Genomic DNA, 20,229 nt, shown 5'->3' on the forward strand with positions numbered 1-20,229 from the left:
TCCATGGAAATGAATAAACAGTCGTCGTTTTGGGCCGAGACCTTTCTTCAGGACTGCAAGGGAAGGGGAGAAAACACCAGGTGAAAAGGTCGGGGAGGGCAAGGAGGTTAGCTAGAGGGTGACAGGTGAAGCCAGGTGGATAGGAAATGTAAAGGGCTGGAGGGGAAGGCATCTGATAGGAGAGGAGAGTGGACCATAGGAAGAAGGAGAGGAGGAGGGACACCAGGGGGAGGTGATAGGCAGGTGAGAGGTAGGGAATTGAAGAAGAGAGGAATGGGAAGGAAGTTTTTTACCGGAAGGAAAAATCGATATTCATGCCATCAGGTTAGAGGCTACCCAGATGGAATATAAGGTGTTGTTCCTCCACCTGAGGGTGACCTCATCGTGGCACGAGAGGAGGCCAGGGACTGAAATGTCAGAGTAGGAAATGGGAATTGGAACTGGGAGAGCCGAACATTACATATTCATCATGGGTGTAAGTCGGCTTCAAAGATTAAAGATTAGCTCTATCTGTCACTTGTACAGTACATTGAAACATTGAAACATACAAACACCAGTGCAGTCCAAGGATGTGCTGGGGGCAGCCCGCAAGAGTCGTCATGCTTCCAGCATCAGCTTAGCATGCCCACAACTCACTAACCCTAACCTCTGGAATGTGGAAGGAATCTGAAACACTCAGCAGAAACCCACACGGCAATGGGGAGAATGTACAAACTCCTCAGAGACAGTGGCAGAATTGAACCCCGGTCACTGGTGCTGTAATAATGTTACATTAATCATTATGCTACTGTGCTGCCCACCCTGTTGTTTTCACACCCAGCAGTAGAATCTGAGCCACTTCTGTAGCAAAGCCAGGGACTTCAACAATGTTTGTGTTGACTCTATCTCCTCCACTCTGTCGGTGGTGTCCAAACTCTCATGCAGAGCCTGGCCAATGTGATACTCCAGCACCAGCCTGTAAACAGCCTAGTCACAGAGTCATATAGCTCAGAAATAGGCCCTGTGGCCCATTGAGTCCATGCCAGCCATCAAGAACCTACCTGCACTTACTCTTTACCAGTCCCATTCCATTCTCCCTACATTCCAATCAACTCTCCCATTTTCTACCATTTACCCACACATAAGGGGCAACTTATGGAGGCCAATTAGCACACTGTTAGAACAATTCATTGTTCAAAGTAAATTTATCATCAAAGTACATATATGTCACCATATAGAACCCTGAGATTCATTTTCCTGTGGGAATACACCATACATCTATAGAATAATAACCATAACAGAATCAATGAAAGACCGCCCAACTACGGTGTCCAACTAGTGTGATTTGTTCAAAGTAAATTTATCATCAAAGTACATATATGTCACCATATAGAACCCTGAGATTCATTTTCCTGTGGGAATACACCATACATCTATAGAATAATAACCATAACAGAATCAATGAAAGACCGCCCAACTACGGTGTCCAACTAGTGTGCAGAAGACAACAAGCAGTGCAAGTACAAAAATAAAATAATAATAATAAGCAATAAATATCAGGAACATGAAATGATGAGTCCTTGAAAGTGAGTCCATTGGCTGTGGGAACATTTCAGTGATGGGGCAAGTGAAGTATCCCCTTTGGTTCAGGAGCCGGATGGTTGAGGGGTGATAACTATTCCTGAACCTGGTGGTGTGGGTCTGAGGCTCCTGTACCTTCTTCCTGATGGCAGCAGTGAGAAGAGAGCATGTCCTGGGTGGTGAGGATCTCCGAGGGTGGATGCTGCTTTACAACGACAGTGTTCCATGTAGGTGTGCTCAATGTTTGGGAGAGCCTGACCTGTGATGGACTGGGCCATACCCACTACTGGCTCAAGGGCATTCCTGTTTCCATTCCAGACTGTGATGCAACCAGGCAATGTACTCCAATACACATCCATAGAAGTTCGTCAAAGTTTTAGATGGCATGCTGAATCAAAAATCAACTCTGGCATCCCCTCTATTACAGCAAGGCGGCTTATACAGAGCTCAGCCTACCTGATGCATCAAGAGAGTGACGTAGAGTGTTTCTGACATACAAAATCACAACAATATATTCTGTTAGTGAGCTCAGCAACACAATCATTCTTCCTCAAGCACAATGATATCAGGATACATATGGGACATCTTTTCTAACTGAGGGAGTCTAATATCTAGCTGCTACTTCCTATTGGTTCAACAGTTGCTATGCTAAGGTGTTGACAGTGCATTTTATTGCAAAGGAAGATGATCACATTGTCCTTACTTGTGCAACTGCATCGTTGCTAAACTTGTCAACTAAATTAACATGCCCAGTCACTACCAGACACCTCTGACTAGCCTTACTATACATAATAACTGCATCCCTTTGGAAGACCAAGCACACGGGGAAATCCCATGCATTCACAGGAAGTAAGTGCAAACTCCACACAGACAGTACCCGAGGTCTGGATTGAACCCCAACCTACGCCACTGCAAGGCAGCGGCTCTAGGGTCTCGGGCCAAAACGTTGACTGATAATTCCCCTTCTGAACTGCTGAGTCCTCCGGCACTTTTAGAAACATAGAAAAGCTACAGCACAATACAGGCCGTTCAGCCCACAATGCTGTGCCGAACATGTACTTACTTCAGAAGTTCCCCAGGTTTACCCCTAGCCCTCTATTTTTCTCAGCTCTAGGTACCTATCCAAGAGTCTCCTGAAAGACCCTACTGTATCTGTCTCCAACACCTTCGCCGGCAGCCCATTCCACGCACTCAGCTGCCTAAAGCCATGCTGACTATTCCTAATTATATTATGCCCCTCCAAATGTTCATAAATCCTGCCTCTCAGGATCTTCTCCATCAACTTACCAACCACTGAAGTAAGGCTCACTGGTCTATAATTTCCTGGGCTATCTCTACTCCCTTTCTTAAAGAAGGGTACAACTTCTGCAGCCCTCAATCCTCCCGAACCTCTCCCATCCCCATTGATGATGCAAAGATCATTGCCAAAGGCTCAGCAATCTCCTCCCTGGCCTCCCACAGTAGCCTGGGTTACATCTTGTCCAGTCCCGGTGACTTATCCAACTTGATGCTTTCCAAAAGCTCCAGCACATTCTCTTTCTTAATGTCTACATGCTCAAGCTTTTCAGTCCCCCAATGATTCTAGTTTAAACTCTGCCCAATAGCCTAAGCAAACCTCCCTGCCAGGATATTGGTCCCCTTTGGATTCAAGTGCAACCCATCCTCTTTGTACAGGTCACACCTGCCCCAAAAGAGTTCCTAATGATCCAGAAATATGAATCCCTGCCCCCTGCTCCAATCCCTCAGCCACACATTTATCCTCCACCTCACTCTATTCCTATACTCAATGTCACGTGGCACAGGCAATAATCCTGAGATGACTACCCTTGTAGTCGTGCTTCTTCAGTGTCCTTCCTAACTCCCTGTAGTCTGTATTCAGAACCACTTTTTGTGTGTAACTCTACCGACTATTGCGTACATCAGCCTGAGGGCTTTCAGCAGATTCGGCAAAGGTGCGGCAGAGGAAAAAAATTAAATTGGGTTTTAAAAGAAGTTTGAAGCAGAGATGGGTGGAGGAAGCAGCAGATTTTACCACGGAGCATGCTGTGGCCAGGTTTGGTAAAAGAACGTACACTCAGTGGCCACTTTATTAGGTACACCTGTACACTTGCTCGTTAATGCAAATATCTAATCAACCAATCATGTGACAGCGACGCGATGCGTTAAAGCATGCAGGCATTGTTCAAGAGGTTCAGTTGTTATTCAGACCAAACGATAGAATGGGGAAGAAACGTGATCTAAGTGACTTTGAGCGTGGAGTGATTGTTGGTGCCAGATGGGGTGATTTGAGTATCTCAGAAACTGCTGATGTCCTGGGATTTTCCCGCTCAACAGTTTCTAAAGTTTAGAGAGAATGGTGCAATAAATAAAAAACATCCAGTGAGCAGCAGTTCTGTGGTAAAAATGCCACCATATTGGCTTCCACTCCTGTGGCCACAGGTACCACTACAACCTAATAACATGGTTGCTGAGTGTAGAAGAGTACAGCACAGAAACAGGCCCTTCGCCCCATCATGTCTGTGTTGAACATAATTCCAAATTAAATATACTCTTTTCTGCCTGCATTTGATGCCTTCATTCTCTCTTTTCGTCTGTCCAGCTAAAAGACCTTTAAACACCCCTATCATAACTGCTTCCACCACTGCCACTGGCAGACCTTGCCAGGCAAAGGTCTGCCAGTTTAAAAAAGTGTACAAGAGTGCACCCGTCATATCTCCTTTAAACTTTCCCCTCTAGCATTTTGCAAGTCTACCTTGGGAAAAGTTTCTGCCTGTGCTTCTGCTCTGTCTTTAGGCTCCCACCAGGTGTGTGAAAGACTCAGTTACATGGGTTTGTTTGCTCTCTTTCCTCAGGCACCCTGTACCTCTGGATGTTTTGGCCCAGCTTCAACTCTGCAATTTCTAACCACGGTGACGCCCAGCACCGCGCAGCCATCAACACGTACGCCTCACTGGCTTCCTGCGTGCTCACCACCATCGCCATCTCCAGCATCTTGGAGAAGAAAGGGAAGATCAATATGGTAGGGGATCTGGGGTTTAACACACTGTGCAATATTACTGGCTTGGGGTTTCCTCAGGGGCAGGTCTCTAACAATTGTAAAGTAATGGGACAAGGACTGAGCACCAATGCTGATTTAGATCTAGGCCTTTAGCCCATAGGAAGCTGGACTTCATTCCAAAGCAAAGAGAGATGAAGAGATTAGTTTTATTTGTCACGTGACTATCACAACATACAGTGAGGTGCGTCGTTTTGAGTCAACGACCAACGCAGTATGAGGATTGTGCCGGGGGCAGCCGGCAAGTGCCACCATGCTCCCGTTGGCAACATGGCAGGGGTGCAACTTACTAACCCTAACACGTATGTCTTTGAAAAGGGGGTGGAAACCGGACACCCACATGGTCCCACGGAGAATTAACAAGCTCCGGAAAGGCAGTAGCAGAAATCAAATGCTGATCTTACAGATGCTGCTGTAAATTGCGCTAACCATTACAATACCATGTAAAGTGCAGACATCCCACCCTGCAAAAACTCATTTCAGGGAGGTAGCACCATCAATTTGCGGGAGACTCCCGGAACTTCCGGGAGAGGTGGGATGTCTGCAATAGAGTAGCTCCTTAGCAGCTAGCCAGCTAGTTTAAATAACGTTAGCTATGCTAATGAATGAATGACACCTGTTAAACTCACCTCAACTTGTCTTTTACAGTCTTAACCCACCATGGGCAATAGAAAAGTCACCGTTGCAAACAGTGCAGCGAGCAAAACTGTCATTATTTTGACCCCTATTAGGCAGGGGTACACTTTAGTGTAGTCTGGGGTGACGTACGTTTTATATTTTCTTTTTTTTTTGGAACACTCTGCCATGGTGTGCTTTCGCTCTCCCTCTCGCTCGCGCGCTCTCTCTCTCGTGGTCGCTCACACGCTCTCGCTTGCTCTTGCGCGCTCTCTTGCTCTCTTGCTCTCAAAAAAAAATGATTTCCGTATAATGTATATAATTTGCGGGCACCAGGGAGCCACTATTCATATGCAGGAGACTCCCGGAACTTCCGGGAGAGGTGGGATGTCTGAAAGTGGTTGTGCTAACCACTACATTACCATGTAGAGTGGTTGTGCTAACCATTACATTACCATGGTGTCCTCCAACCAGAATCTCTTTGCCTGCTTGAGGAGAACGAATGTGAAATTAGTGTTTTAACCAGAGCACGTTCAGAGTGATCTGAGTGTGTAGGAGGGTGGATACATTCAAGAAGGTGTAGTGATCATTTTGAGTTAAAGGCCTGAGCTATTTTCTGCTTGTCCCAAGTCTCAAGCTTAGCCCTCAGCAGCTCATGGCTCACATTCGGACTCGGTGTTAGGTTGATAGATCTGAATGAAAAGGACTTCATGGCTCCATTAACACGACCCTGTCAAAGGCTGAAACACGGGAATAAAAGGAAACTATTCAATGCAATCGTGTCAGATCGATCCTCTTATTCAAATCTGATTCACATCACTTCAACCAAAAATCCAACCATCTCAAAGTTAAAATTACCAGTTCCATAGAGCAGCAGTTTTCATGTGTGAAAGAGAGTTTCACATGTCCGCTGGTCTCTGATTGCAGAAATGTTTCCAGTTTCCTCTATACAAAGGCCTGGCTCTAACCTTTGGACTGCAGCCCTGGTTCCCTTCTCCCCAGCGGGAGTAGCCTCTCCCTGTCAGTCTAATCACTTCCTCATGCTTTAGGCTGGGACGAAATGACCTCAAAAGTTGAGCAGCTCACAGAAAATACAAACCCCTTGGTGTGCTTGATATCTGGATTATTTTTTTGATTATCATTATTATTAATTTATTATTGTCACATGTACCAAGAAACAGAGAAAAGCTTATTTTGCTCCTAAAGTGCATTGGGGTTGAACAAGGTAAGACAATAACAGAATTTATAATAAAGTGTAACAGCTACAGAGGAAATGTAGGGAAATAATAAAGTGCAAGATCATAACAAGATAGATTGTGTTCAAAGTAAAGTTTATCATCAGAGTACATACATGTCACCACATGCAACCCTGAGATTCTTTTTCTTGCAGGCATACTCAGCAAATCTATAGAATAGTAACTGTAAACAGGATCAATGAACAAAAAACTGTGCAAATGCAAATATAAATAAATAGCAATAAATAACAAGAACATGAAGTAACAAGATAAAGAGTCCTTAAAGTGAGACCACCAGTTGCGGGAATATCTCAATAGATGAGTGCAGTTATCCCCTTTTGTTCAAGAGCTTGATGGTTGAGGGGTAGTAACCATTCTTGAACCTGGTGGTGCAAGTCCTGAGGCTCTTGTACCTTCTACCAGATGGCAGCAGCAAGAAAAGAGCATGGCCTGGGTGGTGAGGATCTTTGATGATGGATGCTGCTTTTCTACAGCAGCGTTTCATGCAGATGTGCTCAGTGGTTGGGATGGTTTTACCCATGATGCACTGGGCTGAATCTACTACCCTTTGAAGGATATTTGTGAGGTCAATAGTCCTTCATAACGTACCAGGGAACAATTTTCAAGGAATCTTGTTACAGTGGTAGAAGCTGTTCGTGAGCCTGCTGGTACTTGCTTTCAGAATTTTATATCTTCTGCCTGATGGGAGGAGGAGAATGTCCAGTGTTAGTGGGTCTTTGATTAACCATTGTGTGTGGAGATACAGTCCAGATAAAGTTCAGCAAATGAATGGTGACCCTCTTCACCAATCATCACACTGCTACTGAAGAGGGTGGTTTGCTTTTGGATTTGCGGTTAGAACAATGGAAAAGAATGGAAGGAGTTTTAATGCTCATTTAACTTTGACCCTTCTGGGGTTCTCCAAGTTGGTAATGGTTGAAGTAAAGAAAAAAGGTCAAACATCTTCTCAGGGTAAAACAAATTTTAAACAGTTACACCATCTTTACTTAGGGAAATAGATCTGGCCCAGAAAACCTGCTCCTAATCACAATCAAAGGTGTTTTTTGTCAAAGTATACACATGTGGGGGTGTCAGGGTTGATCTCTGCACTGATGCCTCTCCAAGTAGTCAGCCTGAACTGCAGTTGTGCCAAGAAGGTTAGATCTTGCTTCTCCAAACAGAGAGGTGGCCAACATTCAGTATGGGGACAGACCCAGGAGGCACCTTGAGCCGGACAGTGGGGGCAGGGGAGAATGGGTGAGGGATGGGGAAGATACCACCTCCAGGTGGGTGATGTTCTTGCTTCCGTTGCCAGGTTCACGTTCAGAACGCCACGCTGGCTGGGGGCGTGGCACTGGGCACGGCTGCCGAGATGATGCTCAGTGTCTACGGAGCGCTGATAGTCGGTTCTCTGACCGGAGTCATATCGACGCTAGGATTCATCTACCTCTCGGTGAGGTCAAAGCAAACAGCCGTGTGCACTCTTTGGTGATTTTATGCATAGATGCTGACGTATGTGGACACATGTGTGTGTGTGACACATATGTGTTCTGCATGGGTGTGTTTGTGTAGCATGTGTACGTGTTGTGTGCCCCACATGTGTGTATTGTGTGCTGTACAGAAGTATGTATGTTGAGTGCTTACACGTGTCTTTGTGTGTGGTATGTGTGCACGTGTGTGTGTGTCGTTTCTGGGGTTCTCTTCCACGTGATGTCTTCTGATGAACACACATACCTTGGGCCAGTGTACTTTACGGATGAAGCTTTGTAGAGGGCAGGTCTTTAGGCCCATTGTCACTGTACCACCTCTTTGAATGAGTCACCCAATTAGTCCTCGTGCCACTTGTTCAATCAGTGATGTAGCAGGGGGGCAAGCTCAATGGCCTCAGTTCTCCTGGAGGGGGCAGCTGGCACTCCAGCCCTGACACTGGCAGAGTGGGTGAGAGGATATGTGAGGGCTCCCTGCTGAAAGTAAAACTGAGTCAGGATCGGCTGAGCTCTGAACCAGCCTGGACTCAGGCTCAATGATCTTACTGGTCCACTGATTGACTCAAGGCTTTTGTGTACCTGCACAGCCTTTGGGTATAGCTAGACCTCAAACACACACCAGGGTCTGAACTGCATGATCATTGGCATTTGCTGAATAAATAAACACTATTACTGATGTTATGGTCTGATTTCTGTTTTAAGCCGTTCCTGGAGAAATACCTCCATATCCAAGACACCTGTGGCGTCCACAACCTGCATGCGATCCCTGGGTTGATCGGAGCCATTGTGGGGGCAATCACTGCGGCCGCTGCAACTGAGGAAGTCTACACCAGGGAAGGGTATGGTGAAGCAGGGCAACTGCCCTACGTGTTACACTTGCTTTCCATTTCTTCCTCAAGGATATCTTCGATCTTGCAACTGTACAACTACTAGTCTGTCAAAGTGGGTTCTTGACCTGACAGTCTACCTCATGATAGCTTACACCCTGGTTGTCTGCCTGCTCTGCACATTCTGTGTCGCTGTAAATCTGCTGTCTCCAAAGCTTCTTCTACCTGTCAAATCTATGTTCAGTAGTTGTCGACTCCATCCATCATTGACCCTCACCCGCCCTGGATGTGCCCTCTTCTCATTGCTACCATTAGCACGACATACAGGACCCTGAAGACCCAAACTCAATGTTCTGGGAACAGCTTCTTCCACCCCCCGCACCTCCGCCATCATATATTACAGTTCTGTGAACAAACTCTGTAGATAGTAGACACATTATCTGTGAGAAGTAGGATTTAGCTCACTACACCTGGTTTACTGCTGCTTGAGATGCAGTATAAGACAATGAGTTGTTTAATTTGGCTTGCTTTAAACAGACAAGCTGACTCTTAAGTTGTTTAGTTCAAGGAAGCTTGCAGAACCAATTGGATAATACCATTTAGCTTATCAAAAACGGATGTGTTTAAAGTTGGAAGGTTTATGTGCCCAAGGAAGTTAGCTTTACAGTATTAATTGTGAACTGTGAACATTAGGCTGAGATCTATGTCTCCAAAATGATTTTGGACCATTTGTGTTAAAAGGGCGCAAGAGGAAATATCATATACAGTACATGTTAACTCATCCAAGTGGTAGAAAAAGGTTATGAATGTAAAGAGTAGTTCAGGCTTATTAGGAGTGGTTGAAGAACATCGAGAAGAATGAAGGAAAGACGAGGTGACTGGAATCCATTCCTCTGGTTTTTGTTTCTGCGACAGACCGTTCATTCATTCATCTGCATTATTGGTAAGACCTTTCAATGTAGGAATTGTACCTGTGTTTTGGAAACCCGCTGTGTTTTAAAAATGGTTTGTTTTTGGAAATTTTTTTAAAGATAGAACTCCTCTAGGAGTTGCGTTTTTAGAACATTGTTTAGATTTAAATGTGTATGGCTGAAAATAATTGAACTGTGTTTTAAACTACTTTTTTAGCTGGAAGTATCTTCTCCTTGGTAGGTAGGGGACTCACCGCTTGAAGGGTGGGTTTTGGCAGCAAAATACACCATGGAGAATAAACAGGGAAGTGAACTAGCCTTTGAAGATTGGGTAGTTACAATACAATCTCCCTTTAGTGAGAGTACTCGTGGCTCTTTAGATGCGATAAGGTTTAACATCTTCATTTGAGTTTAGAACTTCGAAGTCAGCAAACCCAAAGTCATCACAATGTGTCTGGATGCAAAATAAAAGGACTTTCACTGTAATATGGCAAATTGCTTCATTATTGCCACAGGTACCAAGCTGGAGTGAAGTACTTTGTGTTTCATACCATCCATACAGATCATTTCAGCACATCAGCACATTGAGGTCGTGCAGGGAAAATGACAGAATGCAGAATATAGTGTGACAGTTACAGAAAGTACTAAAGTTTCAGGTCTGACTTCAGGTCTTTGTATCTTCTGCCCAACCTGTACACTTGACAATAAAACACTCACTGGCCACATTATTAGGTTCCTCCTGTAACCATAAAGTGGCCATTGAGTGTATGTTCATGGTTATCCGCTGTTGTAGACCATTCACTTCAAGGTTCGACATGCTTTGCACCCAGAGATGCTCTTCTGCACACCACTGGTGTAATATGTGGTTATTTGAGTTACTGTGGCCTTCCTGTCAGCTTGAACCAGTCTGGCCATTCTCTTCTGACCTCTCTCATTCACAAGCTGTTTTTGCCCACAGACCTACCTCTCTCACTGGATGTTTTTTTTCCCCCTTATGTGCCATTTTCTGTAAGCCCTAGAGACTTATGCGCGAAAATCCCAGGAGATCAGTTCCTGAGATACTCAAACCACTCCATCAGACACCAACAGTCAAAGTCACTTAGATCACATTTCTTCTCCTTTCTGATGTTTGGTCTGAACAACAACTGAAGCTTTTGACCGTGTCTGCATGCTCTCATGCATTGAGTTGCTGCCACATGATTGGCTGGTGAGATATTTACATGAAGGAGCAGGTGGACAAGTGTACCTAATAAAGTGGCCACTGAGTGTAAACCAATTCTAATAGGTCAGTAGGATCATTGGCCACTGTACATTGCCTTTGGGGTGCAGGTGAGAGGTAGAATCATGGGAGAGTCGATAAGAATAAAAAGTAGGATTTGTGTTGGATTTGCATAGATTGATAATTGACATAACATGGGCTCAGTGGGCTGAAGAGCCTGCTTTTGTGCTGTATGACTTCAGAGAGGTGACCTGAAGAACACACAGCAGGTGAACAGGTAGTACTCAATGCCCACAAGACTCAGTGATGGTGTTCTTTTTCCTCTCAGGCTGATCGCTGCTTTTGGCTTCGAGGACAGATTTGAAGGGAGAGTCCCAGCTGTCCAAGGGGGGTTTCAGGCTGCGGCCTTCTGCGTCACTCTGGTCATTAGCCTGGCGGGCGGAATCATTGTCGGTGAGTAGGACAGGCTCTTCCGTTTCCTAAACACAGCCTCCAGCTCGTCCTGATGCAGCCTTGGCATCCTTCGAATGACTGGTCAGAAATATGACATCTATTTAACAAGAACTTTTAAAAAAGTTTTGAACTTATGAGTCATAAGGAGGAATGTTTATTTATTGTTTAACACCGCCCCCGCCCCTTTCGTGGAGTCATGAGCACTACAGGGGAGAGACAGGCCATTTGGCTCGTTCAGTCCATGCTGAACCGTTAATCTCCCTAGTTCCATCAACCCACAAACCCCTGCATACTCCTCCCATCCATTTACTTATCCAAACTTCTCTTTAATGTTGCAGCCAAACCTGCATCGACCGCTTGCACTGTCAAATCAATCCACACTCACACCACCCTCGGAGTGAAATGTCCTCCCCTCAGGTTCCCTTTAAATATTTCATCCTTCACCCTTAACCTCTGACCACCTTGTACTAACTTTATGGGAATCTAATTAATTTAGTATACTACAAGTGTAAACAGGTGCTCAGTGCTTGGCATGGACATAGATGGGCTGAAGAGCCTGTTTCTGTGTGGTGTAACTCTACATCATACTGAGAAGCATGCTTCTGATTGCATCAACAGAAGCTGAAGATATCATAAGCACAGTAGATTCTGGAAATCCAGAGCAACACACGCAAAAATACTGGAGAAGCTCAGCAGGTCAGGCAGCATCTATGGAAACGAATAAACAGTAGTCAATGTTTTGGGCCAAGACCCTCCATCAGGACACGTCATGAAGCTATCAACCCAAGTTCACTTCACAGCTCTATAGCTCTATAGATCTACAGCTCTGTAGATTACAGGAGTGTAGGTGGTCAACCAAGCACTCTCTAAACCAGCAGTTCCCAACCTGGGGTCCACCATGCTTTGCTTAATGGTATTAGCCCATGGCATTGTATCAGAAAGGTTGGGAACCCCTGTTCTAAACATTTTCACTCTACCCGCCTCCAATCCTTTGACCAACTTGACAATAACAGTGAAATTTTCTGTGGTCTAAACAAGAACGGGGAAAGGCTTTTCTTCTTAAGGATGCTACACCTTTAAGAAAATACCCCTGATTTACAGAAGCGGCACTCAGATTAAATACTCTGTGCTGTTGCTGCCACCTGGTGGTATTGCTGTGTTGTTACACTTCAAAAATCCTGGGTGCAAATTTGTTCAGTGCCGCGATATTTTGAATAGTCTGTTGAAAAATTGTAATTTAAAATACCTCCTGATTGAGAAGTTCCTTCAAAATGTGGAAAAGCAATGTGTAGAAGTATTTGAAAGTCTTTCCAGGGTTCTGGAATATATACATATCGAGTTTAGTTTACATGCATTTAATATTTAAGAACTTGGCACACATTCCATACGCTGGTTCCAGTAGTTTCTTCTGCTGGGATTCTCCTGCCAACTTGTTCATCACAGTCCTGGTCCCTTGCCTCCTCATAAATGAGGAGCTCTAATGGGGAGATGATTTAAATAATTCTCGAGAAGAGACCGGAAGAGATAGAGGCAGGAGGGACAAAAATTTCACCCAGACTAATCTTGTGAAAATCAAAAAGCAGTTGATATTCAGCAAGGCACAGCTTGGTCCTTATACTTTCTATGTGAATAGTTTGCCTCTATGTGGTCATATCATCCTGAATTACAATTGAAAATGCATCTACTTTCAGCTCATGTTCTTGATATTTACTGCTTATTTATTAATTATTATTATTATTATTTTCTTTTGTATTTGTCCTTCGCACATTGGCTGTTTGTGCAGTCTTTGACCCGATTGTGTTTCTCGGATTTACTGCGTGTGCCCACAAGAAACTGAATCTCAGGGTTGTATATGGTGACAGATACGTACTTCGATAATAAATTGAACTTTGAACTTTAATCGTGCTGTTTCTTTTCAAAGGTTTTATTCTGAAATTGCCCATCTGGGGAGACCCGTCGGATGAAAACTGCTACGACGATGAAGTTTACTGGGAGGTAAGTGTATGAGGCCTCATGAGGGAACAGACTACAGGAGCAGTTTGCTTTTTGTGTTGTCAATATGACATTTCAATATTTATGTTCCAATAAGATAGGCTAAAAATGAACCCATTCTGAAGCCACTGGAATTTTTACTTTTGAATAGACACTCCGAGACAACTTTATTAGGCACCAACTGTACCTAATAAAGTGGCCACTGACTGTACTTTCTTGGTCTTCTACTGTTCTAGCCCATCTGCTTCATGGTTCAATGTGATTGGGATTCAGAGATGCTCAGCTGCACACCGCTGTTGTAATGTCTGGTTACTTGAGTTATTGTCGCCTTCCTGTCAGCTTGAACTAGTCTGGCCATCCACCTCTGACCTCCCTCATTAACAAGGCATTTTCACCTACAGAACTGCCACGCACTGGATGTTTTTTTTTGTCTTTCACACCATTCTCTGTAAACTCTAGAGACTATTATGCATGAAAATCCCAGGAGATCAGCAGTTCCTGAGAGACTCAAACCACCCTCCTGGCACCAGCAATCATTCCACAGTCAAAGTCACTTAGATCACATTTCCTCCCCATTCTGATGTTTAGTCTGAACAACAACAGAACCTCTTGACCATGTCTGCATGCTTTTATGCATTGAGCTGCTGCCACATGATTGGCTGATTAGATATTTGCATTAATGAGCAGGTGTACCTAATAAAGTGGCCACTGAGTGTATTTAGAGATACCCTGCTATTTAATTCTTAAATCCCAGACACTCAACAAGTCATTAACGTAATCAATACACTAGCTCTGGCTTTGATAGTTGGAATTGATAATTAAGGGTTATTTAAATTCTAAGATTGTCCTCATTGTAGGGTTGCTGATTTTAAAGAGAATTTGTATCATTGGAAATAATTCCTATTCAGCTGTGTGAGAAACTCTTGGAACTACAGAAGATCATTCAGGTCGATAAATGTTTCCTGTCCCATGCCCACAGACATTTCATAGACTTTTCTCCCATCTCCTTCTACAATTTTCGGAGTCTGATATTTTTACGATTGGTGGTGGTGTGGATAGCGTAGAATCTTGTTGTTGGTTACAATGGGTTAATGATACACTGCAGAGCTGGGCTGAGAAGTGACAGATGGAGTTCAATCCAGAGAAGAGTGAAGTGATACACTCTGGAACGTCAAACTTGAAGGCAGAGTAGAAGGTTAATGGCAGGATCCTTATCATTGTGGAGGAACAGAGGGATTTTGGAGTCCCGTGTCCATAGATCCCTCAAAGTTGCCGCATTATGTTGATAGGGTGGTCAAGAATGCATATGGTGTGTTGGCCTTCATTAGTCTGGAGATTGAGTCCAAGAACTGCGAAGTAATGTTGCAGCTGTATAAAACCCTAATTAAACGTATTGTGCTCAGTTCTGGCCTCCTCATTACAGAACAGTGCAGAGGAGGTTTACCAGGAACCTGCCTGAATTACAGAGCGTGTCTTGTAAGGAACAGTTGAGCGAGCTGGGGCTTTTCAATTTGGAGTGAAGGAGGATGAAAGGCAATTGATAGGTATCCATAATATGATCAGAGGCATTGATAGAGTGGGCATTAGCCCCTTTTTGTCCCAGGGTGTTAATGGCTAATACGAGAGGGAATAATTCTATGGTGATTGGAGGAAAGTATAAGGGGGATGTCAGAGATAAGTTTTTTTAACACAGAGTGGTAGGTGTGAGGAAAGCATTGCTGGGGGTGGCAGAGGCAGATAAATTAGGGACATTTATAAGACTCTAGATAGGCACGTGGATGATAGAAAATTGGAGGTCTATGTGGGAGGGAAGGATTAGATTGACCTTGGGGTAGGTTGGCCCAATATTGTGGGCTGAAGGGCCTGTAGTGTGCTGTACCGTCCTATGTTCTATATATGAGGGTTAAGTGGTTGAAAACAATTATATCTGAGTATTCCCCTTGAATCCACAGGTACCAGAAGAAGAAGCTCTCTACAGCGTCCAATCCGTGAACAACCCAACCTTAAAAACAAATTCTAATGGAGACAACCAATAATGGAAGCAGGTCATTTGCACCTTTCTTGTAAAAAGTGTTACGGGTATCTGCACACATCTTACTTCTCATGTGTTAATGTCATGGTTACAATATGGATTGATCCATAACCCAGAAGATAAAAATCCTATATATGTAGCTTCGCAATTTGAATAATTATTGGAAATCTGTGAAGAAAAAGTTTTAAAAAATATAATGAAAGGGTAACGAATAAACTGTTCTTGGGTTTCCAGCCAGGTACAGGTATCGATTAGAATCGATGTTTCTGCAACCTTCTTCAGGGATGATGCCTGGGCATGTCTAGTCCAATTGTATTTATACCCCTGTCTTCCATCCCTCCTGACTGGTTAGTTCTCATCCAATCAGGTTGCCACTCTCCCACCTTGTTTACAATTGAATTCCAGTTCTTACTTGGAGTGAGACATTCGTCTTTGTGAAAATTCCTTTCCTCTAGTTTTATCTCAATGACTTCCTTCACCAGGCAGTCCCAAAAACCATCGGTGCGACACGGTAGTTTTGTGCCATCAAAGTCAATCCTATGGCCATTGGAAATGCAGTGTTCTGCTACCACCAGTTTCTGTGGTAAACACCGAAAGGATACACCGCATGTGCCCTTTGACGTGCATTTCCACTGTGCCTCCTGTCTGGCCGATATACACTGCTCCGCATTCACAGAGAATCCTGTAAAATGGCAACTGACCTGCGTCCCTGGTCATCTTTGAGCCACATAAGCCGTGACTTGAGCTTCCTTATGGATGTGTGGATGGTATTAATCCAGTATTTCTTCAGGATCCTGGCGATCCTCCAGAATCCATGGAAATATAGGGAAGACACGCGGTAGCAACGGGCCCTTCCTTGTTGTTAGGATTCCCGGTTTTTTAAGGGCCCATTCCACTTCCTTCACCCTGTAACCATTCTGTAGGAACGTCATGCATAATCGTCTTAGTTCCTCAGGTAGACTCCTTGGGTCCGAAATAATTTTTTTAATGGAGGGGTATTTCCAATCCATACCTTCTTTCGTCTAGTGTTGAATCTGGTTGTGTCTTATGCCTTCAAAACCACAAGGAATAGTTGATAAACTCCTAAATTGCTAATAATATAGCCCAAGGTACGATAATTTCCATCCAGGCTGTCACAGAGAGAAGAATGGAAGCGAAAACTAACGTTCAAAAATAAATTTATTATCAAAGTACGCATATGTTACCATATACTACCCTGAGATTCATTTTACTTTATACTTTATACTTTATTGTCGCCAAACAATTGGTACTAGAATGTACAATCATCACAGCGATATTTGATTCTGTGCTTCACACTCCCTTTTTTGTGGGCATTCACAGGAGATATAAAGAAATACAATAGAATCAATGTAAAACTACACATAAAGACAGACAAACAACCAATGTGGAAAAATGACAAACTGTGCAAAGTAAAATTGAACAAATAAATATGAATAAATAGATGAATAGATAGCTAGATAAACACAGATAAATAGAAAGGTAGGTAGGTAAATAAACAGGGACTCAGCCTTCAAATTTTGCTGAGGGATCAGCCCTGCCTTTACTGGGAACACTTCCACTCATGGAAGGCAGACACAAGAGACTGCAATATGGACCCACCAGCCCTTGTGGAAGGAAATTGTCTCAATGTGCAGCATCAGATGGTGACTCCACCACCACCTGAGGCTTCACATCATGACACCTCAGCTGAGAATCGCTTTGTTAATTAGGTGCCTTGGAGAGGAAGTGCACTTCCAGCTTTGGCTTTTATCTTCAAAACTCACGTGGAATTAAATCCCGAATCAGGGAGTCAGCCTCCCCAGAGTGAATGTAGACCATGAGGTATTGGGGCAGAAACAGGTCACAGGTCTCATCAAGTCTGCTCCACCATTCAATCATGGTCGAATTTTTTCAACCCTATTCTCTTCCTTCTCGCCATAACACTTAGCCCCCAAACAATCTATCAACCTCTGCCCTTCACAGCCCTCTGTGGTAACAAGTTCCACAGATTCACCACCCTCTGGCTAAAGAAATTTCTCCTCATTCTATCTAAAGAGACACCCGTTTGTTCTGAGGCTGTGCCCTCAGATCCTAGACTATAATATAAATAATGTGAACATTGTTGATTGATTAGTAGATAGGATTTTAAACTCATTTATTCCTTCAACAACACACACAAAATGCCGGAGGAACTCAGCAGGTCAGGCCGCACCTATGGAAAGGAATAAAGAGTATATTTCTTCAAGAGAGCTTTGATTGCCCAGGCTGACTGATTATCTGATAATGATGATGATTATTATTATTAAAACTGCATCCTCAAGGAATGTTAGGGTCTAAAGTTTCTCTCTTCCGTGTTGGCTCAGGCTGCTGTAATTTCACTATCTTGCCACAAGAGAGCATAGTTGAGCACATAACGCCAAGGGGCAGCAGCAGGAAAACAGGACAGTTGAAAAAAGTTAACAGTCAGATAAAACCAGGACGTCTCTAATTGAAGATGATGATACTAACAAAATCTTTTCATTTTTACTTTTTCAGATGATCGCGTGTTGTGATTGACATTTTGTTCAACACTTCTGTGTTCTCTCCAGTACAAGTGAGAGCAGTGAACTTATTACCCTGAACTGCTTCAACTTACAAATGAACTCTAACGAAAGGCTACTGGTGTCAAAGTACTTCCAGACCTCTCTCTCCACCAGAGATTGGACGCTCTCCATCCCTTCAGCCTCAGCTACTGGCAACATTTTCAATTACTCAAGGGCTGTTTCCTTTCTGTGAGTGGTTTGCTCCATGAATAGGTGGGGCTCTCACTGCCTCCCCAGATCTCCTGCCTCTTCCTCCCCCTCCAAACCCCAAGTGCTGTCTCCCTCAGTTTGCTGAAGGTGCTGGGATGGGGATGTCCCAACAAGAGAATGTACTTGCAGTGAATTTATACAGTGCCTCTCACCCCCAGTGGGCTGAACAGCCATTTGTTTTTGCAGCTGGCCCCTTTGACAACAGGACTGAACCTGATCAAATTATACTTCTTAAGGCTGCCTTAGGGAAGGGGAAGGAAGTCCCAGCTATTACGTGGGTCTCTCGCTGGTAGTTGCTTCCCCCCACACCTTCGCATGCTCAGCGGTGTCAAAGACTCCTCTGCCGTGTCCACACAGGTGGGTTTGGCCAGTAGCCAATCCCTGCTGCAAAGTCAATTCTGGGGGCAGAAGAGGGCTGCTTTAAATCTCCACCACCTCCCCCCCCCCCACCCCACACACACACACACACACACACACACACACACACACACACCTTATCTTGTATTTCTGCTTAGGATTCACTGGGGAAAAGACTATGACTGTTCACTTTATTCGTACCCCTCACGATATCATAAAATCCAAGAGGTCACCCCTCATTCTCCCGCACTCCAGGGAATAAAGATCCATTGGGGCCGGCCACTCCCTGCACCTCTGCCCTCTAGTTCGGGAGCATCCATGGAAATCCCTTCAGCACCCTCTCCATCTTGACAGTGTTATTCCTCTAACAGGCTGGGCAAAGCTGTGCACAATACTCCCAAGTGCGGCCTCACCAACAACTTATGCAACTGCAACATAGTGTCCCTACTCTGAAAGTCCACGCCCTGCGTGGATCATCCAGGTCCACACGGCCAACTTCCGTCCTTTAGCTGCTAAATTAGGCCAGTATATTTTTGTGAGATCTTACACACTGCTAAAGAAACTTCTGAACAATGCACAATATGATTTTAGAAAATGAAATAGGCTGACTACGGCTTAATTAGATGTCTCATCTTTCCTTCAAATACAGAAGGAAGCCATTCTGTCCATCACATCCATGCTGGCCCTCTGAGCAATCCCATCAATCCCATTCCACCACTGATTTTTCGCTGCTGATTGCTGGGGTAGATTTCATTTCTGGGGAGTTGTGATCATTGGCTGACTACCTGCGCCTTCAGCCCGAAACTTCCAACTCAGTAGAAAACCAAGCTCAAATCAGCCGTCTCAGCACATTCAGGAACTAGTCTGCCACAATGGAATGAGGCACAGTAGAATTTGCAATAGAATCATTATTTATATTTTCCATCCTTCACATATGAAAGGTAATGATAAATACATCTCTAACCAAAGATATTTCCCTCCGACACAGGGGTTGGGAACTTCTGTTCTAACCCCTGTGAAATAGTAACATTGTTGGGACTGAGGGTTGGCTTTTAAAATTTGAAATCTATGTAAATTTTTAAAGTCTGCTTCTGACCTTAAACCCACCTTGTTGAAACTATTTTTGAATTGCATGTTTTAAAAGGATGTTCCTGGAGATCTTTCAATGAAATGCTTTAATAAACGTTTTATTTCATTGTGTAACACACATAAAGTTCTGGAGGAACTCAGCAGGTCAGGCAGCATCTGTGGAGGCGAATAGGCAGTCAACGATTTGGGCTGAGACCCCTTATCAGGACTGGAAAGGACTAGAAGTCTGGCTTCCGCCCCCTTACTTTGCAGACCTGAAGAAGGGTCTCAGCCTGAAACATCGACTGCGTATTACCCTCCATGGATGCTGACTGACCTGCTGAGTTCTTCCAGCACTTAGTGTGTGTTTCTCAAGATTCCAGCATCTCCACAATTACTTGTGTATTTTTTAAAATTTAATTTTATACCTTCACTGTAATTTTTAATTTCATTTCTGAGTTACACTTAGTGTTGAAATAAAACTTCCCTTCCTCAGAGTGTCTGAATGTCTCTGGGGACAACATTGGCGAAGTGTGAAAGGATGCATGGTTAAAATATAGAGAAAAATTTCATGAAGGAATTTAGGGTGGAAAGCTGGGGTTTTGTGGATAGGTGGGAGGTTGGGG

The 20,229-nt window shown here is 44.0% G+C and overlaps 1 protein-coding gene across 1 annotated transcript in view; it reads left to right on the forward strand.

Moving 5' to 3' along the window:
- The window catches only part of LOC140209709 (ammonium transporter Rh type C-like), a 34,056-nt gene extending 14,295 nt beyond the window's left edge, over positions 1 to 19,761 (forward strand). Inside the window, exons 5-11 of the mRNA XM_072278122.1 lie at positions 4,413 to 4,579; positions 7,781 to 7,918; positions 8,655 to 8,791; positions 11,238 to 11,362; positions 13,284 to 13,357; positions 15,307 to 15,399; positions 17,922 to 19,761. Of these exons, the coding sequence (XP_072134223.1) occupies positions 4,413 to 4,579; positions 7,781 to 7,918; positions 8,655 to 8,791; positions 11,238 to 11,362; positions 13,284 to 13,357; positions 15,307 to 15,390 (725 nt within the window). The 3' untranslated portion in view covers positions 15,391 to 15,399; positions 17,922 to 19,761. The remainder of the gene's footprint in view (positions 1 to 4,412; positions 4,580 to 7,780; positions 7,919 to 8,654; positions 8,792 to 11,237; positions 11,363 to 13,283; positions 13,358 to 15,306; positions 15,400 to 17,921) is intronic.
- The last annotated feature ends 468 nt before the right edge of the window (positions 19,762 to 20,229 follow it).

The sequence above is a fragment of the Mobula birostris genome, chromosome 14 (genome assembly GCF_030028105.1).
Source record: "Mobula birostris isolate sMobBir1 chromosome 14, sMobBir1.hap1, whole genome shotgun sequence".
Taxonomy (NCBI): Eukaryota; Metazoa; Chordata; class Chondrichthyes; order Myliobatiformes; family Myliobatidae; genus Mobula; species Mobula birostris.